Genomic DNA, 21,471 nt, shown 5'->3' on the forward strand with positions numbered 1-21,471 from the left:
CTCAGGCAGCCCGCAGCCCCTGGCCTGCCGGCCCCGGGCCCCCGTGGGGAGCAGGGCCGACAAATGGGAGTGTGGAGCTCGGACCCGGCGCGAGCAGCCCCACGGCACCCCCAGTACGGAGGGCGGGATCCCCCCCCAGCCCCGTGCTGCTGCCACCCCCTGGGTTGCCCCCATGGATTTCCGAGCAGGTAGGAAGCAGCCCCCCGCCCGCCACCCTGTCCTGCTCCCTATCGCGGCCACTAACAAAAGGCAAGAGGCAGCCAGCACCTGGGGGGGTGATGTGGAGAGGGAGCCACTCCCCCCCCCCCACCCCGTCTACCGCAGACCCCCAGTACTTGGGCTTTGCTCCCTGCCTTGGGGGAGCCTGCTGTGGCCACAGCCTCCCCAGCATGCCTGGGGAGCCCTGGGGGAGTCTCGGGGAGAAGGAGGGGAATGAATGGAGCCCGTTCTTGTGTCCAATTGCATCAAATACATTCTTGAAAGCAACCTGGTTCTGCTTAACACTTGAATTTCGAGAGAGAGAGGAGAAAAAAAAAAAAAAAAGAGGGAAGAAAAAAAAAGAAAAAAAAAGAGAGGCAGCAGCTTGGAGAGAGGGTGTATGCAAGCTCGCGTTTTTTTTATTCTTGCATTCCTGGACACCAATCAAAAGAGCAAATCAAGGGAGGTGGAAGGGGGAAAGGCAGCAAGCAAGGGAGCCGGAGCGTGGTGCGAACCGTGCACACACTCACACACCAAAAACACGCTGCCCAGACTGCTTCTGCCACCTAACACTCAAGCAAACACAAACCAAAACAAATAGGGAGAGAGGAAAAAAAAAACCAAAGGAGAGCCGGGGCAGAGCGGAGCAGCAACCTCGGCCGTGTGTCCATCGGTGCGGGGCTGAGCGCTGCAGCAGCACATTGCTGGGCTCCCCACGCCTGCAGACCCGCGCCCTGACTCTACTATGCTAAATGTGGCTGGGGAGCCCCCAGGTAAGAGCGGGGCCATGGGGTGGGGGTCCGCCGCGCCGACTGCTGCCGACTGTAACTCCGTTTGATTCAAACGTCCGTCTGGCTTCGGGATTGATTTAAGGCTTTTCCCCCCTCTGCTCTCGGGGCTTTTTTTTTTTTTCTCCTTTCTCTTGTTGCCTCTTTTCCATGCATGTTTGTGATTACCGGGCAGGGAAACGCTGCTTAGCATGGAGAATTAAAACCTGAGACTGACAGAGGGGAGGAAAAAGGAAAGTCCCCAAGCTTGGGTTTTACTCGCGGGGCAGGCGGGCACCACAGAGGGCAATACCCAGTGGGACGTGGTGGCCGCTTTCAGGGTGCCAGGAAATTCCCCCCCCCTGCGGAGCTCCCTGCGGCCACCAGAAGGCTTTGTTACCCTGGGGCCATGGGGAGCCAAGGGCAGCGGGGCTGCCGGGCACGGAAAGGACGGGGAAAAAGTTGGGAAACAACCCTTAAAAGGTCAGACTGTGGGCGCTGGTGGCCCCGGGGCTGGGCACACGAGGCCGAGGCCACGTTTTGTTCTGGCTCCCGTGGAGCCGGAGCCATTTGGGGGGAGCTGGAAAAGCGGGGCTGGTAGCCAGGGGTCTCCCGCTGCTCCCTGATCCCGGCCCGACATGGTGGAGGTGGTGGCAAACCAGTGGCACCGGGAGGCTGCCGGCCGTGGCCTGCGCTCACAGCACGGCCGGCGGCACCAAGAGCTGCTGCCACGGTCGAGGCCGAGAGCAGCCCAGTGACAGCCCGGAGACACGGCTCAGGGCTGCCGTGCTGCTGCCGGGAAGCGGTGTCCCTGCGCCTCGTTAGCAGGCGGCGTGAGGGCACGGTCCTGCACACATCTGGGCTGCATTAGCCCCAGCCTGCCAGCAGCCTCCGAAGGGAAATGCAGAGGGCTCTGCTTACAGGGTTGCGCCGAGGAAGATTTATGCCCTGCTAAGTGGCACGGTGCACCATAAATCACCCCCTGCCCTGTGCCCACCTGCCTCGAGCCGTAAGAGTGAGCCCAACTCCACAGCCCCTTGGGCGCCCACGGAGTGCCAATGGACCCATCCCAGCAGGGATGTGGAGGTGTGCCTGTGCTGGCACATCTGGGATGTCCGGCATGCCAGCCCTGCCGGCTCTGGGCATCCCTGGTGACGGGTGTGCACCCATACCTGGCACTGCTGGGGAACGTGTGGCTGGCACAGATCACGGGGATCCTGCCGGAGCCGCCGGCCCTGCCTCTGCCGGTGTGCCCTCGGCACAGGGTGCCGGAGGAAGCTGGCAGCGATGGCAGCGCGTCCAGAGGCGGCAGGGGGTGTGGGGTGGCGTGGGGCTCTGTGTTGCCACACGGGCTGGCACCGGGACTATCCGCCTGCCTCCTTAACTGTGACCCCATGCACCTCGTGCTGCCCGCAGGGGAGCCCCCGGTCCCCCCGCTCTTGGCCCCGCAAGCCGTTTCCGCTGCAGGCCGGAGAGGGGCCAGGCTGCCTCTGGCGCTGTGCTGTCCCTGGCTCTGCTGCCGCTCCCAGCACAGCTCCGCAGCCCTCGGCGCTGCTGGGGACACGGGAGGGGTTTGGGCGTCTGCGGTGCCAGCAGGGACACTGAGTGCCTGTGCGGGTATGGGGTGCCGGTGGCTCTGGGTGCCGGTGGGCCGCACAGGGCTCTGCCACCATTGGTGCTGCTGGGATCCAGGTGGGCGCCAGCCGAGGTGTGGGATCTGGTCAGGATTAGGGGCTGAGCCCCCATCTCCGGCAGGAGGGGGGTGACACAGTGCTGCGGGCTGGGGCCAGATGGGAAATCCAGGCCCCGCTAATTACGGCCTCGCTGGAGTCTCCCATGCACGGATGCATTTATAAACACTCGGAGGAGACAGGATGTAAACATTCAGTGTGAGCTGCGAGTACATGCGTGGCCAGGGGGGTGTGGAGCCGGTCTCCCCCTGCACCCCTGTGCTCCTGCACAATTCTTGGCCACCATCAGGGATGCGGCTTTGCTCTCAGTAAGGCAGCGGGGCGGGGGCATGGCACAGAGCCCTGTGGCTGGGGCTGCGATTGGTCTGGGCCCCCCCCCTGCTCCCCACTTGCTTCGAGGACTGTCGAAGTGCAGTGAGGGCAGGATGCGTGCCTCTCTCCTGCCAGCACTTGGGGACTGCAGGGATGCAGGGTGCAGGTGTTGCTGTCAGCGCCATCCTCACGAAGGTGTGTGGGGAGAACCACGCTGGGGGCAGCCGAGGCCACTGCCATTGTCTGCTTGGTCCCCTCTCCTCAGCGCCGTGCTCACGCTGGGACATCCCAGCTCCGTTCCACCTCACAGTGCAGGGCTCTGTTGTCCCTTGGCCGCTAGCCCATCAGATAGAGCTGCTCCCTGGGTTCAGGGGGCAGGGGTCCCCTTTCCCCAGCCCACACTCTGCTTTGCTCAGTGCTTTTGGGAAAGCGGCGCCTGCGGCTTGCGGTCACGCCTGACCCCAGCAGCTCGCTGCCCACTGCGTGCCCGGGGAACAGCTCAGCTTGCACAATGGCAGCAGTCGCTCATGGGGGGTCTGCTTGGCGGGGGGGGGCTCACAGCTCTGCACTGTTCCGCGCCTCCAAGGCCACCCACGGGTGACGTTCCCTGCTGTGACGCACAGGGATACTGTCGGATGAGCTGTCCTGCTGACGCTTGTTGTTGGCCCCCTCAGTGTCCGGCACGTGTGCGTGGGGTGACGTGCGCTGCCAGGGGGGCCACCTCAGCTCTCCACCTGCCCTGGAGCTGCCCTGTGCTTTGCTTACGTGGGTTGGGAGCATCCTGGCCCCGCTCCAGGGACGGTTTTGAAACCCTTGGGCTCTTTCTCTTGACATCACTGGGATCCAGCTGTGCTGGTCTCCTCCTTCCCTCTGGCACAGGGGCAACGCGGCCGCTGCCTTGCGCTGGTGCTGAGTCATTTTCCACCCGAGAGACGGGCAGGGGAGTGTGACTGTGCCACTGTGGGAACCATCTGGGGCCGTGAGGCCACCGCTGAGTGAGCAGGGCTGCGCCACGGTCGGGTCATTGCCACCGCCGCGGTTGCAGATTCCTTCCGTCGCCCAGCTCTGGTTATCCACGCCCCAGTGCCCACATCCTCATCAATGCCCAGGAGCTACCAGCTCCGTCTCCTTCCCTTTCCCAGCCCCCCCAGCTCTGTTTGCCTTGGCCACGCGGTGCCTGGGGCCGGGTGTAAATCCCACTCTGGAAACCCGAGCTGGTGGTGGGTGAGGGTCCGGCCAGCCCTGCTGCGCCGCGCGGGGCTGTGAGTGCCTGTGCCGGGCTTGGACGCACCGGGGCCGAGCCAAAGCAAACACCCGGGGGCGGGTGAGTCAGCGCCACGCGGCCCCCCTGCCGCCCGTAGCCCACGCTCACACGCTCACTCGCACGCACACAGCATCGCACACCACGCTCACCATCCCGGGACCCGCAGACCGGTCGTGCACAGGCAGCTTCGCATGGCACAGCCGCAGGCACGGAGTGGCACCCGTGTGGTCACCAGTGTGCGTGCTGCCGTGCGCATGGCGCGGCACGTCGTGGCTGGGACGTCCTGCATGGTGCGCACTGCTCCATGGTGTTTCCATACACGCTGTGCCGCGTGTGCGTGACGCACATCCCGCTGTGTGCACTGCGTGCCCGCAGGGCATCATGCGCCACTGTGAGCCCGGTGCTGGGTGGGCAAAGCCGGGACGCGTGCCACGCACTGGAGCTGGTGCTGCCGCAGCCGGGATGTCCCCGTGGGCCCACGTGCGTCACCAGGACTTGGCTGCTCCTCACTTCCCAAGCCTCCCAGCAGCAATTGACGGGGAGTGGTGACGCACGAGGGCACTGCAGGGCTCCCAGCCGCCCCTGCCTCCCTGGGGAGCCCACTGCAGGCTGTGCCACGCTGAGCTGAGGTCTTCCCAGCAGAGGCCTCAGTAAAGGTTGCCCTGTGCCCAGCTGCCTTCAGCCCTGCCTGGCCCCTGGCTCCCAGCAGAGCAGGGATGGGGATAGGGACGAGGATGAGATGTGCTGTTGCAGCCCTGCAGGGCGCCCGGCATGCTGTGCTTAGGAAGGCAACCAAGCCTGCTTCGGCATTGGTGGTAGGTGACTCGGCGTTCCCAAATATAACCCGGGCGTCCCGGCGGGAGCACAGCAAGCAGCACTCACTTGAGACCATATAAAGGATTGTTTCTGCAGCCCATGGTCGGCAGTGCACAGAGTAGAGGCCATGCCGGATGGGCATGGTGGCACTGGTGGGGACGACATGGTGTCCCTGAGGCTCCTGCTGCACTGCTCCTTGTTCCCTGTGCTGGGTGCTGAGCGCTGCCACTCCATGCCCAGCCCTTCCCTGCCTCAGTTTCCCCATATGCAGGGTGGTGATGAGCACACTGGCAGCACAGAGTCCTGAGGTCCCAGGAGTGCTGTGCCGGCGCCCAAGGGCAGGGCGACCCCAGTCACCACATGGGTGGAGGAGGTGCCGCAGGCAAACCCTGGTCTCCACCCCCTGGGGAGCCAGGGGATGTGGGGTGGGCAGTGGAGTTACTGGAGCACTGCTGCATCCTCAGCACCCTTGGTGCCATCGCACCGCACTGGGGTGCCCCCGGTCCCTTTGTCAGGAGGGTCCTCTCTGAGGTGCCTTGTCCCCACAGGAGACTCTTGGGGGATCTTTGCCTTTTTGTGTGCCGCACTCTGCAATCTGCCGGCGGTGCCTGCACTGAACGGCACGGAGGAGCTGGGTGCTGGCCAGTCCATCCAGAAGACCTACGACCTGACCCGCTACCTGGAGCACCAGCTCCGCACCCTTGCCGGCACTTATGTGAGTAGCTCACCACTGCCCCTTCCCTTAAACTGCTCATCCCCCCAGCTTGGGGAGACTCCAGCATCCCCAGGGCACGGCACTGGGGGATAAGTGGGAGTAAGTGGGAGTACACCTGTATACATGAGACTGCGTGTTTCCACCCATGCTGGAGGCCAAGGAAATGCCTCATCAGACAAGGGCAGCGGCCAGGGGAGCCTCCCTGTGCCGGAGGCCCTGGACTCTGGTCCTGGCACAGGGTGTGAACATCTTCACACCCCTGGCTCCTCCCCCCCACCTCTCCTTGCCTGCCAGTGGCACCGGCCCAGGTGGAGGTTTTGCTGTCTCTGCCCTGGTCTGCCTCCCCTTGCTGCTGATGATCATGCTGTGGGAATGGTGAGGGTGGAATTGCTGTCTCCACATTGCTGGTGAGCTCTGGCTGAGCTCCCCTGGTTGCCTCATCCTCATGCATAGAGGCGGTGGGCAGGTGGGAGATGTGGGTGCAGACACCTGGAATATGGGTGCATGGAAGACTGGGGACCTCCATGGTGCTCAGGGACATGATGAACTTGGGGACATGGAAACCAGGGGGACAGTGGGGACAAGGTGACACGTCCAGGTAGGGGATGTGGATATGGAAACCTGGGATGTGGGGGAGCATGGTGAACATGGGGACATGGGGGCATGGCACTGAGGGACATGGTGGGCAGGGGAATGTGGAAACCAGGGGTAAGATGGGGACAGGGAGACACGGTGGGCACGTCCAGGTAGAGGACACGAAGGTCTGGGATGTGGGGTATATTGTATACAGGGAGACATGGGGACTGGGGGCATGAAGGTCGTGGAGATCTGGAAAATTCTGTAAAGGAGAATGTGGTGTGCAGGGAAATACGGGGACAGGAGAGGTATCGGGCACCCGTACCTGGGGAACATGGAGACCTGGGTTGTGGACACCTGTGGTTGCGCACACGGGGAACTAGGGACATGGAGGGCATGGAGACCTGGGACGTGGCGGGCAGTGGGACCCCCTGAGACTGGAGACACGGTGGCGTGGAGACTTGAGACGTGGTGTGCAGGGGAACGCAGAGACCTGGGGTGTCTTGGGCATTGGGCGCAGAGATGGTGGTGTGTGGGACATGGGTGCCGGGGACACGTCGGCCCCCTGTCAACTCCTCCCCTCCTTGCAGCTGAACTACCTGGGCCCGCCCTTCAATGAGCCCGACTTCAACCCCCCGCGGCTGGCGCGGGCTGAGCGGGTGCCCAGCGCCACGGTGGACTTGGACCTGTGGCGGGGCCTGACGGACAATGCGCGCCTGGCAGCCAACTACCGGGCCTACAGCCGCCTGCTGAAATATCTGCGTGGCCTGGACGGCCAGGTGGGCACGGTGGAGCTGCGCCATCGCCTCGGCCACTTCTGCTCCAGCCTGCAGGGCCTGGTGCTCAGCATCGCCGGCGTCATGTCTTCCCTGGGCTACCCGCTGCCCGCCGGCCCCGCCGGACCCCCGCCCTCCTCTGGCACCCCTGCAGCCCCCAACGACTTTCTGAAGAAGATGGATGACTTCTGGCTGCTGAAGGAGCTGCAGACGTGGCTGTGGCGCTCGGCCAAGGACTTCAATCGCCTCAAGAAGAAGGTGCCGCCAGCCGTGGTCACACTGCGCATCGAGGCCAGGGGCTTCTGAGGGCCCCCGCCCTGCTGAGGGCATCCCCACAGCAGTGGCCGCACACGTCACCACTTGGCCTTCATGGATGGGGATCGCTTTAGTGCCACCGAAGCCACCATCACCACTTGGCCTTAACAGATGGGGATCCTGACCCCAGAGTGCTACCAAAGTCACCCACATATTCCTCACCACCTCACTGTGCCTTGAGAGAGATGGAGTTCCCAATCCCAAAATGCCACCAAAACCACTCCAAGTCCCTTCCGTCACCACTGTGTGTTAAGGGACAGGTCTTCTCATTGTAAAGTGGCACCAAACCCACTCCACATCCCCACTGTCGCCACTGATTTAACAGGTGGGGCTCCAGACTCTGAAGTGCCACCAAAGCCATGCCATGCCTTTTCTATTCCCGGAGTGTCATCAAAGCCACCCCACATCCCCAGCATCACCACTGTTCATTAAGGGACCGGTCTTCCGATCCCAAAGTGCCATCGTAGCTTTCCCACGTCACCACTGTGCCTTAACAGATGGTCTGTCTGTCCCAAAGGGCCATCAGAACCACCCCAAATACGTACCATCATATTGCCGTGCCTTGACAGATGGGATTCCCACTTCACCAAAGTGCCACTGAAGCCACTCCATGTCCCCACCATCACCTCTAGGTCTCAAGGGATGGTGATCTTGATCCCAAAGTGCCACCAAAGCTACCCGGCATCCCCCCGTCACCACCGTGCCTTAATGGATGGGGCTCCTGACCACAAAATCCTAAGGGACAGGGCTCCCAGACCCACAGACCTCCCCACATCGCCCCGCAGTACCTTAAGGGACAGGCACTCGGCCCCAGAGGGTTCCCATGGTGTCTCATCACCCTGCCGTGCCTCGGGGGACGGCCACCTGCCCCCAACTGCAGCCAGTGCTGCCCTGCCGTCACCTTGCAGTGCACTGACGCAAGGGGTGGTGACACCGTGGCGTCCCCGTGGCCGCGCTGTGCCACCCATTACCCTGTAGGGCTGGGAGCCACGCTCTCCTGGCCCGCCCCCCGGCAGCAGTAAGCCCCGCTTCGCCACGAACGGACCAAACCCTCCCCTGCATAGGAATAGGCCCCGCCCCCAGTGCAGTAAGCCCCGCCCCCCCCGCCAGGAGCACAGCTGGGTGCCCGAAGCTCCGCCCCCGTCACCACCGTTGCCTAGCAACCCGCGGGTCCCGCCCACTGGCCCTGGGGGCGTGGCTTGTTCTGGGGGCGGGGCCGGGGCAGAGCCCCAGGGCCGCCGTCTCGGTGCGTCTATGCGTGTTTATTTATTGGAGATGTTATTTATTAGGGTATTTATTGCAGAAGATCTATTCTTGTATTAACAAATAAAAGCCTTTCTCCAGTGCCTCTGCCCCCTGGCCCGTGTCCCCCCGCAGAGGGGCCCTGAAGAGCTGCCCATAGGGACACGGCTGTGTGGGCCCTGCCGTGCCTGGAGGGGCCTGTCAGCACCGCTTCCTCTGTGCCCCCACAGCCCCACTGAGGATGGGGTTTGGCGGCAGCACCCCATAGAAGCCTGCCACGTGCCAGGGTGGAGGTGGGGGGTTCTTAATGCCCTGAGTAGGGGCAGAGATACCCGGGGTAGGACTGGGCATCAATGTGCCGTGTAGACACAGATGAGATTGGGGGCCGACCAACGTGCCACCAGGGTATGGGACTTGGACCCCTGTACCACCTGGTGGTGATGGGACCGGTGACCCCCATGGCAACCAGGGCTCAGTTCACGGCCAACCCTGTCACCATCACAGCAGGGCTATGGGTGTCCCTGTCAACATCATAGTGAGGGCATGGGGACCCCCAGGTCCCTATCCCAATTGTGAGGCAGCAGGGTGCCACGTGCCCTGTGCCCGGCAGGATGGACCCTGCCCATCACCACCCCCAGGAACACTCTGTCCAAAGGGCAGTCGCCCACCCGTGACGGCCACTGGCAGCCTTGGGACACACCACCATCACTGCTTGCCCACAGCCCACAGGGACCCGCAGCCACAAGGTGAGTAACGGCAATGGGGACAGGGATGGGGTGCTCAGGGGTCCCCTCACTGTTGGCTCCCTGGCAGGGCCATGCAGATCCTGACGTGCCCGGCCCATTTGCAGCGCCTGGAGGCCGCCCTGCGCAGCAGCCTGCCTCGTGCCCTGCCGGTGAGTCACCCACAGCTGCCCCTCCACCATGGGGGTCGTGGGCCACCCCGTTCCCTCCCTGACACCCCCGGGGCACACATCTGCTGGGCCGTTCTCGAGCACCATGAGCCTGCCCCAGCCAACCCCAACCTGCCTGAGCTCTGCCACCTGCTCAAGGGCAGCCCATCTTTGCCACAGCTGGGCTGCATGGTGCTGGGCTTTGCAGGTGTATGGGGCTGTGCTGAACATCAACCGTGGCAACCCCGGGGACTTCGAGGTGGCAGTGGATGCCTGGCCCAACTTCGGTGCTGTGCTGGCGCGGCAGAGAGGAGAGGTGGCCGGAGGGGCTGTGGGGAGGGAGGGGCCCGTGCCCTTGTTGGAGGGGCTCAGCATCCCGCCCCACAGGCGCCGCTGAATGACAGCTACAGGAACCTGTGCAGCGCCTTCTACTGGGATGTGGGTGCCTACCGCGCCCTGCTGGAGAGCCCGGGCTGCCTGCGTTGGGACTCCGCTTTCCACATCTTCGGTGGCTGTGGGGACAACCACGGGGACATGGGAGGAACGAGCAGTGATGGGAGCGGGGGTGGTTGTGTCAGGAACGGGTGGTGCTGGGAATGTGTGGGGCATGGAGGGCAGTGTGGGAACACAGGGGAGCAGAGCCCTTGCCGCTGCCGTCCCCAGGGCTGCAGGATGGCGTGCTGACGGTGTCCCAGGACATTGCATCGGCCAAGGGCGTAGACCTGGAGGTGACTGAGTACTACACCTACCTGCACACTGACACCAGCACTCTACCAGAGCCACAGTGAGCCTCAGCCCCATCTCCTTCTGTATCTCCATCCCTGTTCCCATTCCCTTCTGTGTCCTTGTCCTGTTTCCACTCCAGTCCCTGTCCTATACCCCATCCCATTCCTGTCCACAGCCCTCTCCCGAGCTCATTCTTGCTCCATCCCATATACGTCCCAGAACTCATCCAGCAGCCATTCAAGCCCTGTCCCCATCTCACACCCATCCATGGTCATGTCATCATTCTAATGCCAATCCTAAATGTAACTAATGGTAACTCTAGCCCATCCCTGCTCCATCCCACGCATGTCCCCAGCGCCATCCCATCCCCAGCCATGGTCAGGCCTCAGTCCCATTCCAATCCATGGCTATGTCCCCATCCTAACCTTAACCCTAACTGTAACCATAACCTTAACGCTAACCCGTCCCATCCATGTCCCCAACCCCACCCCCACTCACCCCCTGGCTCCTGTCCCATCCCCTCCCCACGACACCCAACATCACCTTGCAGGCTGGACCCTGACCTGCAGCTGGGCACACTGAGCCCGGCGCATGTGGAGCTGCTGGACTCAACGTGGGCATACGGGGGGAACGCGTGGAGCCGGCGCTACCTGGGGGAGCTGCTGCGCCGGTTCCCCTACCTATGCCTTCAGGACTCGGCCGGGGATCTCGTGAGCTGGGTGCTGAGCGACGGCTTTGCATCCGGAGCGCACGGCTACACGGTGCCCTCCCAGCGGGGCCGCGGACTGATGCGGGCGCTGACGATCATAGCTGCCCGGCGGGCGCACGGCCGCGGCTTCCCGTCGTATGGCCACACGGCCTTAGGGAACCGGGGGATGCAGCTGCTGCAAGAGAATTTGGGGTACATCCGGCTGCCGGGGCTGTGCCGCTTCGTGCTGCACAACCCTGCGCTGGCGCGGACTGCGCCCTGAGTGCCCCCCGGGGAGAAATGTGTGAATAAAAGCAAACGAACCGAAAAGAACCGACTGCAAAATAAAAAAGGAACGAGCGAAAAACAGCAACTCGCAAAGAAACACTGAGAAAAAAAAACACCAACGAACCAACCGACCAATGGTGAACGACGTAAACAACCGAAAAGGTGCAAAAAGCGAAGCGCCAATGAATGACCCGACAGAATAACCGAGACAGAACGGCCCGACCGGCCAAAAAAATACAAAACAAAAAAAAGACCAAGAAAAACGATTAAAGAGAAACCACACCCCCCAAAGCAAAGAGAAAAACACCCGAACCAAAACCGAAACCGAACCGCCTCGTCCGCTGCCCACGGGACGACAGCGGCGGGAGGGCGGCCGGGCGGCGCTGCCGGACGGGGACGGGAAAGCGACGGGGGGTGAGCGGGGGGACGGCGGGAGGTGAACGCGGGGCCGGGGGGAGACGTGCGTGGCTGAAGCCGCCGCCGCCGCCGTCCTGCAGGCTATGGAGCGCGCCGGACGGATCACCGACAGCTTCCCGCGGCGGCACCGCGCGCAGACACGCGCCGGCGGCAAAGAGCGGAGCGGAGCGCGGCGGCGGCGCGGCGGAGAGGGGCGCCACCGGGTGGTCCCGCCGGCCCCGGCCCCGCCGACCCCGGCCCCGCCGACACCCCCCCACCCCGCGCAGGACGACGCCCGGGACCCCTCTGCCCCGCCGCGCGAGGCCCCGCGAGAGCTGCTGGAGATGTTGCGCCGCTTCGATCTGGCCTGGGAGTACGGGCCGTGCAGCGGTGAGCCGTCGCACACCGACCCCCAACCCACCCCTCACCCCATCCCCGCCGCTCACGGCCGTTCCCCCCGCAGGCATCACCCGGCTGCAGCGCTGGGAGCGGGCGCGGGCGCTGGGACTCAACCCGCCGGCCACGATCCGCGACGCCCTCCTGGAGCACCGCGACGACCCTGCGGTCACGTACAGGTGCGGGACGGGAGCGGGGCGGGAGCGGGGCGGAGCGGGGTGGCGGGCTGACCGTGCGCTGTGCCCGCAGCCTGTGGCACGAGTACGGTCTGTGAGCGGACGGCAAGACGGCGGCTCCGGTACGACGCCGAGGTCCCGGTACGCAGCGCCGCAGCCCGGGCGGCCGCTGCTGGGTGAATAAAGCAGTGAGTGCGCTAATTGCGTTAATTGCTCGAGCCGAGGCCGGCGCCTGGTTCCCACGGCAACTGGGGAAGGCGCCCGCCTGCGTCGCTCGTAAGATGGCGCCGCGGCGCCGCGACTACATTTCCCGTCGTGCCCCGCAAACGACAGAGCGGGGCGGGCCCGGTGGCGGCGCGCACGGCCTGCTGGGAATTGTAGTGTGCGGCGGCGGGGCTGGGGCGCAGTCACGTGCTCACGCTGAGCCCTCCTGACGGTGCCGTCCCACCGCCCCCAGACAGCACAGCTCTGCACATCGCCGCCATCCCTCTTCGAGGTTTATTCTCTGGCCGGTGAGTGCTGGTGATAGCGGCAGTGCCGCGCGATGCGGCCCTGCGGTGACACGAAGTGCGTACAGAGCGGCGTGGTTTCCCCGGGCCCCGCCCCCATCAGAGCCAGGCCGCGCCTCGCAGTGCTGTCGCGTGGGAGCTCTGCCCGGTGCCCCCGTGAGCTACGGAGCGCCGTGGGGGCCGGGCTCCCGGGTGGGGGCGGAGCCTTCCGTAGGGCTGTGCTCCTCCGCAGGTACGCCGTCTCCATCTACGCTGGCCTGGCGAACCACGCGGCACGGCCGGGACCTGGGCCGCGGTCCTAGGGGGGCCGCCTTCAAGCCCTCCGTGTCCCCCAGGCCCTGGCCGCCTTCGGACACCTGTGGGAGCGGGAGTCTCCAGAAGGAGCCGTGCGTTCCACTGTTCCCCCCACACCCACCGTCACCCACCTGCAGCCCCGCTGCCCCCCGCCCCCTAGCGCTCACCTCCCCGCCCAGGGGCTCCCCGAGGTTCTCGGGGGTTTCCATCTGGCTGATGCTCCGCATGACGGCACACAGGGAGATGCGGGGACGCCGGGCGGCCCCCACCAGCCCCGGCCTGCCGTCCTCCTCGGGGGGCGGTGAGGACGCGGATGGGGACGGGGGCAGAGCCCCGTCGTCCCACGGCACGGCTTCCTCCGGCTCCGGCGCCCGTTCCGCCGCCTGCGGCTCCCAGAAGCTGCTGTGCCGGCTGCACACGAGCACCGCGGTCACCCGCAGCCCCGTCCGCACGGAGCCCCGGCTGCTGCCGTCGGAGCGGGTGGGACCCCGCCTGCCCCCCCAGGTACGCCGTCCTACAGCCCACCGCCCCCGAGAGGGGCGCGGCCGCAGCGTGCCCGGCCCGCTGTACCCACCTGGCGTTCAGGATGCCCTGGTAGAAGTCGAGCTGGCGCATGAAGCCGGGGTTGGGCTGCACGCCGGGCCGGCAGCGCCGGACGTGGCGCAACGCCCGCTCCAGGGACCACCCGAACTCCTTCATGGCGTAGGCCAGCACTGTGGCTGCCGAGCGGCTCAGCCCCATGCGGCAGTGCACCAACGCCCGGCCCCCGCGAGCCCTGCCGTGTAACCTCACTGCGATGCAGCTCCTGGGGACCCAGCGGCTTCCCAGTGCCACCTGTGTCCCCAGCGCTCCGAGGACACTGCCCCGCACTGCTCCTAAGGCCTCCGGTTCTCCCAGTGCCTCCCCCTGCTTCCAGTTCTCACAGTGCTCTCAAAGCCGCCAGCGTCCCCCCTGTCCCACAGCCATGTCATTCTCAGTGCCCCAGGACCCCTCTTCCCCCCCACTGTCCCCAAAGCTCCCAGCCACCAAGATGCCCCCTGGCACCCCACAGCACCCTCTGCTCCCACTAACTTGATGTCAGAGAGGAAAAGGAAGGTGTCATTCCAGTGGGGCAGCAGCTGGGCCGTCTCTTCGTCGTATACCCGCACATTCATGTAGTTGAACAGTGCTGGGAAGAAGTTGTCAATCTCCCGTGCCACGTTCAGGATGTGGGTCACACTGTGGGGCAGCGAGCATTGAGGCCATACGCATGTCCCATTGCCCACCACCACTGCCATCTCATACCCATGCTCACCAGTTCTGCTGCAGCTCCTCCAGGTTGGCTGCATTCCACTCAGAGCCCTACAATGGCGGTGATGCTGTGGGATGGGTGGGAATAGCGGTACCCCACAGCCCATCCCATGCCCACCAGGTAGATGTGTGGGAAGACATGTGAAGGCCGGTCCATTTGCGCCAGCACCAGCAGCATCTCGTTGTCAATGAAGTCCTTGTGCTGCTCCAAGCTGTGCCCCATGCGCCGCTCCAGCTCTGTCCTCACCTGGCACCCACCAAGGGGTGAGGGATGGTGATGGGACCCCTGTGTCCCCCCCTCGTCCTCCCCGGCACTCACCTCCTTGGAGGTGATGCTCTCCAGGTCAGCAGATGTCAGCACGTCCCGCAGCAGTGCCCGCACTGCGCGCTCTGTTGGCTCTGTGGGCAGCAGCAAGCCAGGCCGCACGGACTCCAAGTCGGCCATGGCCAGCCATTCATTGAGGCAGCTCTGCTCCGAGTCCAGTGCTGCTGCGTACTCCTGCACCCAGGCCAGCGCTGGGCCCCCTGGGATGTGCCCACCCTGGGCTGCCAGCTCGCAGGCACGGTGCAGCTCCTGCAGCACGGCCCTGGACACAAGCACTGGTACATTGATTCTGCTCCATGGCTGCAGCCATGCCAGCCCCTCCCCAGCACCACGTCCCCTCGAGCCCAGCACGACTCGTCTCTGGTCATGGTGCCCATGACGCTGCCCCTCACCCTTGCATCCTGAGCCCTTGTCCAAAACAGTAATGCACACATCCCCATCCCCATGGCAGTGCCCACGTCCCCATGCCCACAGCCAACTCACCACATGGTCTGGATAGAGATGGGCTTGAAGATGCGCGTCTGCCCCCCGGATGTCACACTAAACCCCCTGGGCACCACAGGGACACACGTGGCTCAGGGTGGGCACTCTTGCTGCGCCCCTTCCAGCAGACCCCATCCACCCCACCCGCTCCTTACCCATCACCATCGAGGAAGACCTGGGTGTTGCTCCAGAGGGGCAGCACCATGCCCAGGGTGCAGCAGTCGGCCCTGGGGCAGGCAGGGGTCAGAGTGTGATCATCACCTGTCCCCCTGACCCCGCAGCCCCGCTCACCCTTCGTGTGGGAAGTCCACTCCCAGCAGTGCTGTCTGTCCCTCGGCGCCCTCCTCCTCTGGCCGCACCACCAGCAGGTACCGCACCCGCTGTGGCTGCGCTGACTCCAGCCGCACTGCCTGAGGTTGGGGCCTGAGTGGGTGTCCCCAGGCGGACAAGGGGCTGGGCCAGGCTGGATCCCAGCACACCCCCATCGCTATTGCCATCCCATTTCCATCTACCCCATCCCAGTCTTGTCCCTGTCCCCAATTCATCCGCACCCCATCATCATCTGCATCCCTTTCCCAACACATTCCAACCCCACTGCCATCACTATCTATATCCTGTCCCCCACTTCCACTCCTGTCCCATTCCCATCCTGTTTCATTTCCATCCTCATTCGGTCCCCATTCCCATCACCATCAGCACACATATCCTCATCCCATCCTGTCCCTTTTGCCATCCCCATCCCATTTGTATTCCCATCTGCATCCTCCTTCCACACTGCCCCTGTCCCTGCCACCGTCCCCATCCCATCCCCAACCCATTCCCCATCCCGTCTCATCACCGTCCCCAACCCCACACCATCGCGGTGGAGACCCCACCAGCTGGATGGCGTCCTGCGATCTCAGCAGCTGCATCATGAGCTGCAGGTGCCTCTCCTGCCGCCCGGGGGGCACGGCGGGGGACGGTCCGGAGGCTGGCGGTTCCTCGGCAGGCAGCAGCAGTGCGGCCCCCCGGACCAGCGCGAAGCTCTGCCTGCGGCAGGAGGGACGTGAGCGGGACGGGATCACCGCCCCGTACCCCTTAGCCCCCGGTGCCCCCATCTCACCGCCGCTGCAGGTGGCCGCGCCTGGGCGCATCGTCCTCCTGCAAAGCACGACGGGGAGAGTGAGCACGGCCAACCTGGCGGCGGCTCGGGCACGACGCGAACCCTCCGCCGTTTGCGGCACGGGCACGGCAAGGGGGGTTCCGCTGCCGGCCGAGAGCTCCAGGCAGCTCGGAGGGGGTCTCGACCCCGTTCCCCCGGGTGAAGCGCTCGCGAGTGGGGGGACGACGACGACAACGGGGACTTCCCCAGCCCGATCTGGCGACACCTTCCGACCCTCCCCGTTCGACGGCGCTCCCAGCCCGCTCCCGGCCCACTCACCACGGGGGGAACCCCGGCGGAGCCCGGCGCCCGCCTCACGGTGACCAACGCCATGCCCCGTCCAGGAAGCGCCGTCACGGCCCCGCCCGCAGCAGGCACGGAACGGCCCGGGAGGGGCAGCGGGCACGGCCCCGCCCCGCCCGGTGTCGGGACTTCCCTGCGGGCGGCGGGGGCACGGGGCAGAACTTTGGGAATGGGAGGGAGGGACCCCGGGCCGCCCCCTGCTGCAAGGCACGCCTCCGGCCCGCCGACCCCGCCCCCTGCTGCAGGCCCCGCCCCGCCCCGGCCCAGGCAGAGGCCACACGCGGCTGTCGATAAAGCTCTGTATATGTCCATGTACATCCGACGGGAGCCGCCTCCCCTGGGGCGAGGCGGGGGACGGGGGGGCAGCTCAGCTCCGGGAGCGCCGGGCGCCGCTCCCCCGTCCCGGGCCGCTACTTGTCGGTGAGCGAGAGGCGCAGGATGCGCTGCAGCTCCTCGTCCTCCTCCCGCCGCCGCCGCTCGCGCTCCTCCTGCTCGCGCTCCGACAGAGCCATGGCCAAGCGCAGCTGCTCCGCGAAGCCGCCGTAGCCGGGGTTGGGGGCGGTCTCGCCGTCGGCCGGGCCGGGCCCCGCTTGCAGCAGCAGACTCTCCTGGAGCGCCCTGCGGGACAGCGCTGTGGCCGCGCCCCCCTCGGACCCCGCGCCGCTCCTGCCGCCGCTCCGCCCCCCCGAGCCCCGGGAGCGGAGCCTCACGCACCGCTCCAGCTGCAGCTCCTCGTCGTAGGGCGGCGGGCGCGGCCCCGGGCGGGCGTTGGTCAGCGCCTCCCACACGGTCACCTGCGAGGAGTGGGGCTGGGGCGCGGCCTCGCGGTGGGCGCGGCCTCGCGGTGGGCGCGGCCTCGCGGTGGGCGCGGCCTCGCGGTGGGCGCGGCCTCGCGGTGGGCGCGGCCTCGCGGTGGGCGCGGCCTCGCGGTGGGCGCGGCCTCGCGGTGGGCGCGGCCTCGCGGTGGGCGCTCCCACCTGCTCGCTCTCGGTGCCGGCGTCCAGCAGGCTCTGCTGGATGGCGAACTGCAGGAGGTCGTCGTCTTCGTCCCGCGGCGGCTCGCTGCGCCCCGCGCCCAGCACCGTGTATCCCGGCGGCACCTCGAACACCGCCGGCTCCACCTCGCACGGGAACGGCCATCCTACAGCGGCACACCGCTGGGCACCCCCGGCACCGACCCGAGGGGATCCCCGTCTCTGTTCCCGCCTACAACCCGTCACTGCCCCTCTGGTGGGCTCACCCCATTCCCACCTCCATCCCCGTTCACACCATCTAAACCCCCACCCCACCACACCCCACCCCACCACACCCCGTCCCATCCCCATCCCATCCTCATTCCGTCCCATCCCATCCCATCCCATCCCCATCCCATCCCATCCCCATCCCCATCCCCATCCCCATCCCCATCCCCATCTCCATCCTACCCTCAGTTCATCTCATCTCCATCCTCATCCTATCCGCACTGTGGCCCCACATCATTATCCCCCCAACCCAACCCCATCCCATCCCCCCCCCCCCTCCCCCCCCACCTCCAGGCCCAGCCGCCCTGGCACCGGGGGGCTGAGTGGGGTTGCAGACCCGTACGGAGCCTAGCGGTTGGTCACAGCCACAGAGGTTGCTGAAGGTGATGCGGGCGTTGAGGACATGGAACAGGGGGATCTCTGGGGGGAACGGCGGGTCAGCAGCCCCACTCGCTACAGACCCATCCCTCCCACCCCTGCCCTCACCAATCTTGACAGGGAAGCCAGGGGGCAGCTTGAGGGTGATGAAATCACGCAGCTTGGCAAAGTGCGCGTTGGAGATGGCCATCAGGTCGATGATGGGCGTCACCTGCTCGGCCAGCGACAGCGGGTGCTGCTCGCAGAGCCACAGCGTAGCCTTGAACCTGCACGGGCAGCGGTATGGGCACGGGCACGGTTCCACTCCCCTGCTTCCCTCCAGTGCAGCGCCCACCTCTGCACCTTGCTGGACACCTCAATGGGGCGCCCGATGTTGCGTGCCTCCAGGTCGAAGTGTGGGTCAAAGTACTCCTCGAGGGTGATGGCCGTGGGATTGGTGGGGCTGGCGGCTGGGGGTGCGGGTGCCTGGGGGGAGGTATGGCCCCGCGCAGCTCAGCACGGCCCCACGCCGTCCCCCAGCCCTCCTGCCCACCACTCACCCCATTGTGGGTGCCGTGCTGCTGTGCCAGGCCCAGGAAGGAGTGGAAGGGGGTGCGGGAGCCTGTGGGGAAAGACCCGGTGTGGGTGGGCACGGGGCAACAGTGCCAGCCTGGTACCTGCCCCCGGTGGGTGGCGCAGCGACACCTTTAGTGCGGGACTTGTCCTGGTCTGAGAGGTGCTCCGTCCTCGTCTTGGTGACCAGCTCCACATTGCTGGCGCTGTACACCTGCAGGAGAGGACGAGACGGTCTGGAAAGGGAATGGGATGGAGATAGGGATTGGATGGATTGGGGACGGGATAGCAATAGGATGGGAGTGGAATATGGATGGGGATTGGGATGGATACAGGATGGGTGTGGGATGGGGATGAGGTTGGGGAAGGAATGGGATGGGACGAGTTGGGATGGGGATGAGAATGGAGGGGGATGGAGGTGGGAATCGGATTGAGATGGGGATGGGGATAGGGAAGAGGATGGAATGGAGATGGGATTTGGAAGGAATGGGGTCAACCCCACCCTGCCAGTGGCACCTTGGCCTCATAGCCGCTGACCACCTCCATCTTCTCCGAGCGCCATCCCCAGATCCCTGACTTGTTCCTGGGTGCGCAGCCGGAGGGTGGCATCAGCCCTGCGTCCAGCAGCCCTCCAGCCCCACCTGCCCCATGGCACACACCGCTCAAAGGCAATGTTCCTGGTGTCCAGGTGCGTGGAGACGATGGGCGACGTCAGCCGCCCAGCCACGTGCTCCTCCGAGGGCTGCATGGCTGCCAGCAGCAGGTCAGGCTCGTGCAGGGCCAGGGCCAGCGTCTCAGTGTACACCACCTGCTTGTCGTGGTCCACCTCCATCACCACCGCTCCCTCCTCTGCACGAGGGGATGGAGTCAGCACTCGGCACTCTGCAGCACGCAGGCAACCCCTGGCCTTGGGGAATGCCACATTCCAGGGGTAACCGAGGCCTTTATGGGCGATCTGGGACTTGTGTGGGTCCCTGGGTTTTTCTGGGGTGCTGGAGCCGAACCTTCTCCTTTGAAGATGTAGCTGCGGCGGCCCCGCTGCCACGTCATGTGCTCAAAGCCCAGCAGTGTGGTGTCGACCCGCAGGCTCTCACCCCGCTTCCAGACGCGGTACACGTCACTGGGGCACACCTTGGACACCAGAGGCACTGCGGGCAGCAGCACCCATCAGTGGCGTGACAGGGGGTGACCCCCACCCAGACCTCATCCCCATCCCCCATCCTCGCCCCAATCCTTGTTCCTGCTCACCCCAGCTGGTAAATTCCCACTTCATCTCCACGTAGAAGTCAGAGGCCTGAAGGAGACGAAGGGGTCACGAGGGCTATGGTTCGGAGATCCCTGCTGGGTGTCGGGGAGGCCCGCGGGGCCCCTTGGGGAGCTTGGGAAGGGGACTGAGGGGAAAAAACAGGGAGTCCTGGGGGAGATGGGGGACCCAGGGTCTTTCCAGCTGCCTCTGCACTCTCTAATTCCCAGGCAGGGCCTCCAGTTCTGGACGTGTCCAGATCTGGGGCTGCTCCAGCGATGGGGGCGCTCATTCTGGGTGCACGCCTGGTACTAGGGGTACCCGGTGCCACAGGAGCTCGGTGACGGAGGTGCCTGGAGCACCCATTCTGGGGTATCCGGTGCCACAGGTGCCCGGTGCCAGGGGTGCCCACCCACTGCCCCAACACCCAGCCATACCCGGCGCAGCTTGCTGAGCAGCTCGGGGATGCCAGCAAGTCGCCTCGTTGCCCGCTGGTAGTCACGGTACTGGAGCACCAGCTGCACTATCTCGGGGTCCCCCGTGCTCACTGCCTCTTGCAGCACTGTGGGGCAGGGAGCTGCCATCAGCCAGGTGCCGCCGCCATCCCTGCACCCCAAACTCCCCCACACACCTGTCCAGCCATTGGCGTTCTCCCGGCCCACGTTGGCGTTGTGCCGCAGCAGCACCCGCACCGACTCCAGGTGGCCCAGGGACACGGCCAGCTCCAGCGGGGTCCGCCCTCGGGGGTCCGTCAACTCCACGTCGTGCTGGGGCACGCGCACCGTCACCCGGCCGCCCGCAGTCCGGTGCCAGCCGCGTGCCCCCGCTCTCCCACGCCCTCATCCCCAGCCTCGCAGACCCCGACCCCAAGACCTCCCGTCCCTCAGCGCTCCTACTTCTCTCCGTCCCCTCCCCCCCCCGGCACCGCGTCCCAGTGCCCCCAGTTCCTCCCTTCGGTCTCCACGTCCCGTTCTCCCCCTCGCTCTCCCCTTTCCCTGCACCCGCCGCGCTGCCGCCTCGGCGCTCCAGAGACCCTATTTCCCCTCTCTCCCCAGTATCACCCGTACTGCCGGCGCCCCCCGTTCCTCCCGGTCCCTGTACCGCTGCCGCCCGCATCCCCCCCGCCGCGCCGTGCCCGGTGCCGTGCCCGCACCCCCCCCGCACCCGGCGCGCACCGTGCCGGAGCGCAGCGCGCTGTCCAGCGCCTGGTGCCGGTTGTGCCACACGAGGCGGTGCAGCAGGAAGGTGTCTGCGGCGCGGGCCATTCCCGCACCATGTCCCCGGGGCCCGGGCCGGACCGGGCCGGGCCGGACAGCGCACAGGAGCCGACTGGCAGCTCCGCGCCTGCCCGCAATGGCTGCGCGCGGGGGCGGCGGTGGCGCGGCGCAGCGCAGCGCGGCGGCGCGGGGCGGGGCCGGCACCGGGTAACCCCCCCCCGTCCCCCCCCGTCCCCCCCGACAGCAAGGCGATGCCCTCCC

General features: G+C 66.0%; 5 protein-coding genes across 10 annotated transcripts; 3 read left to right on the forward strand and 2 right to left on the reverse strand.

Moving 5' to 3' along the window:
- The first annotated feature begins 557 nt into the window (after window positions 1-557).
- Window positions 558-8,207, forward strand: CLCF1 (cardiotrophin like cytokine factor 1). Of its 2 annotated transcripts, XM_048949095.1 has the most exons (3): window positions 558-971; window positions 5,597-5,763; window positions 6,930-8,207. In XM_048949095.1, the coding sequence occupies exons 1-3, from the start codon at window positions 944-946 to the stop codon at window positions 7,419-7,421; spliced, it is 687 nt and encodes a 228-aa protein (XP_048805052.1). In that variant the 5' UTR covers window positions 558-943; the 3' UTR covers window positions 7,422-8,207. The 2 variants fall into 2 exon arrangements, with proteins under 2 accessions (XP_048805052.1, XP_048805051.1); XM_048949094.1 differs by lacking the exon at window positions 558-971 and having other exon boundaries at window positions 5,458-5,763.
- Window positions 8,208-8,761: 554 nt separating this feature from the next.
- On the forward strand, window positions 8,762-11,546 carry GLYATL3 (glycine-N-acyltransferase like 3). The gene is made up of 6 exons (XM_048948986.1): window positions 8,762-9,418; window positions 9,486-9,567; window positions 9,773-9,880; window positions 9,952-10,072; window positions 10,228-10,348; window positions 10,841-11,546. The coding sequence occupies exons 2-6, from the start codon at window positions 9,490-9,492 to the stop codon at window positions 11,259-11,261; spliced, it is 849 nt and encodes a 282-aa protein (XP_048804943.1). The 5' UTR covers window positions 8,762-9,418; window positions 9,486-9,489; the 3' UTR covers window positions 11,262-11,546.
- Window positions 11,547-11,573: 27 nt separating this feature from the next.
- On the forward strand, window positions 11,574-12,625 carry POLD4 (DNA polymerase delta 4, accessory subunit). The gene is made up of 4 exons (XM_048948987.1): window positions 11,574-11,680; window positions 11,764-12,052; window positions 12,126-12,237; window positions 12,308-12,625. The coding sequence occupies exons 2-4, from the start codon at window positions 11,767-11,769 to the stop codon at window positions 12,330-12,332; spliced, it is 423 nt and encodes a 140-aa protein (XP_048804944.1). The 5' UTR covers window positions 11,574-11,680; window positions 11,764-11,766; the 3' UTR covers window positions 12,333-12,625.
- Window positions 12,626-12,725: 100 nt separating this feature from the next.
- On the reverse strand, window positions 12,726-16,625 carry SSH3 (slingshot protein phosphatase 3). Its single transcript, XM_048948985.1, has 13 exons — window positions 16,556-16,625; window positions 16,238-16,275; window positions 16,011-16,164; window positions 15,427-15,545; window positions 15,291-15,362; window positions 15,136-15,201; window positions 14,647-14,914; window positions 14,446-14,574; window positions 14,332-14,378; window positions 14,109-14,255; window positions 13,612-13,812; window positions 13,205-13,448; window positions 12,726-13,099 (listed from the first exon to the last, which is right to left on the reverse strand). The coding sequence occupies exons 1-13, from the start codon at window positions 16,607-16,609 to the stop codon at window positions 12,905-12,907; spliced, it is 1,734 nt and encodes a 577-aa protein (XP_048804942.1). The 5' UTR covers window positions 16,610-16,625; the 3' UTR covers window positions 12,726-12,904.
- Window positions 16,626-16,864: 239 nt separating this feature from the next.
- On the reverse strand, window positions 16,865-21,373 carry ANKRD13D (ankyrin repeat domain 13D). 5 transcript variants are annotated; one of them, XM_048948982.1, is made up of 15 exons: window positions 21,169-21,373; window positions 20,625-20,760; window positions 20,431-20,555; window positions 19,999-20,044; window positions 19,755-19,898; window positions 19,410-19,599; window positions 19,267-19,333; window positions 18,883-18,964; window positions 18,738-18,799; window positions 18,533-18,663; window positions 18,307-18,464; window positions 18,109-18,240; window positions 17,557-17,720; window positions 17,294-17,373; window positions 16,865-17,197 (listed from the first exon to the last, which is right to left on the reverse strand). In XM_048948982.1, the coding sequence occupies exons 1-15, from the start codon at window positions 21,256-21,258 to the stop codon at window positions 16,990-16,992; spliced, it is 1,815 nt and encodes a 604-aa protein (XP_048804939.1). In that variant the 5' UTR covers window positions 21,259-21,373; the 3' UTR covers window positions 16,865-16,989. The 5 variants fall into 5 exon arrangements, with proteins under 5 accessions (XP_048804939.1, XP_048804938.1, XP_048804937.1 ...); XM_048948981.1 differs by having other exon boundaries at window positions 20,431-20,570; XM_048948980.1 differs by having other exon boundaries at window positions 19,410-19,632; window positions 20,431-20,570.
- Window positions 21,374-21,471: the final 98 nt, after the last annotated feature.

Source organism: Lagopus muta, chromosome 6 (assembly GCF_023343835.1).
Source record: "Lagopus muta isolate bLagMut1 chromosome 6, bLagMut1 primary, whole genome shotgun sequence".
NCBI lineage: Eukaryota > Metazoa > Chordata > Aves > Galliformes > Phasianidae > Lagopus > Lagopus muta.

What these genes read in the sequence shown, in the direction of transcription:
- CLCF1 (XM_048949094.1), top strand. Translation starts at nt 5,467, where the DNA reads ATGTGGGGTGGGCAGTGGAGTTACTGGAGCACTGCTGCATCCTCAGCA. An exon ending in GCACCCTTGCCGGCACTTAT is followed by an intron (nt 5,764 to 6,929) that starts GTGAGTAGCTCA and finishes CCCTCCTTGCAG; the next exon opens with CTGAACTACCTGGGCCCGCC.
- GLYATL3 (XM_048948986.1), top strand. Translation starts at nt 9,490, where the DNA reads ATGCAGATCCTGACGTGCCCGGCCCATTTGCAGCGCCTGGAGGCCGCC. An exon ending in GCCTGCCTCGTGCCCTGCCG is followed by an intron (nt 9,568 to 9,772) that starts GTGAGTCACCCA and finishes TGGGCTTTGCAG; the next exon opens with GTGTATGGGGCTGTGCTGAA. An exon ending in CTCCGCTTTCCACATCTTCG is followed by an intron (nt 10,073 to 10,227) that starts GTGGCTGTGGGG and finishes TGCCGTCCCCAG; the next exon opens with GGCTGCAGGATGGCGTGCTG.
- POLD4 (XM_048948987.1), top strand. Translation starts at nt 11,767, where the DNA reads ATGGAGCGCGCCGGACGGATCACCGACAGCTTCCCGCGGCGGCACCGC. An exon ending in GGAGTACGGGCCGTGCAGCG is followed by an intron (nt 12,053 to 12,125) that starts GTGAGCCGTCGC and finishes TTCCCCCCGCAG; the next exon opens with GCATCACCCGGCTGCAGCGC. An exon ending in GACCCTGCGGTCACGTACAG is followed by an intron (nt 12,238 to 12,307) that starts GTGCGGGACGGG and finishes CTGTGCCCGCAG; the next exon opens with CCTGTGGCACGAGTACGGTC.
- SSH3 (XM_048948985.1), bottom strand. Translation starts at nt 16,609, where the DNA reads ATGGCGTTGGTCACCGTGAGGCGGGCGCCGGGCTCCGCCGGGGTTCCC. An exon ending in GTGGACTTCCCACACGAAGG is followed by an intron (nt 15,363 to 15,426) that starts GTGAGCGGGGCT and finishes TGCCTGCCCCAG; the next exon opens with GGCCGACTGCTGCACCCTGG. An exon ending in AGAGCATCACCTCCAAGGAG is followed by an intron (nt 14,575 to 14,646) that starts GTGAGTGCCGGG and finishes GGTGGGTGCCAG; the next exon opens with GTGAGGACAGAGCTGGAGCG.
- ANKRD13D (XM_048948979.1), bottom strand. Translation starts at nt 21,258, where the DNA reads ATGGCCCGCGCCGCAGACACCTTCCTGCTGCACCGCCTCGTGTGGCAC. An exon ending in CTACATCTTCAAAGGAGAAG is followed by an intron (nt 19,633 to 19,754) that starts GTTCGGCTCCAG and finishes TGCGTGCTGCAG; the next exon opens with AGTGCCGAGTGCTGACTCCA. An exon ending in GAGGAGCTGCAGCTGGAGCG is followed by an intron (nt 17,198 to 17,293) that starts GTGCGTGAGGCT and finishes GCTGTCCCGCAG; the next exon opens with GGCGCTCCAGGAGAGTCTGC.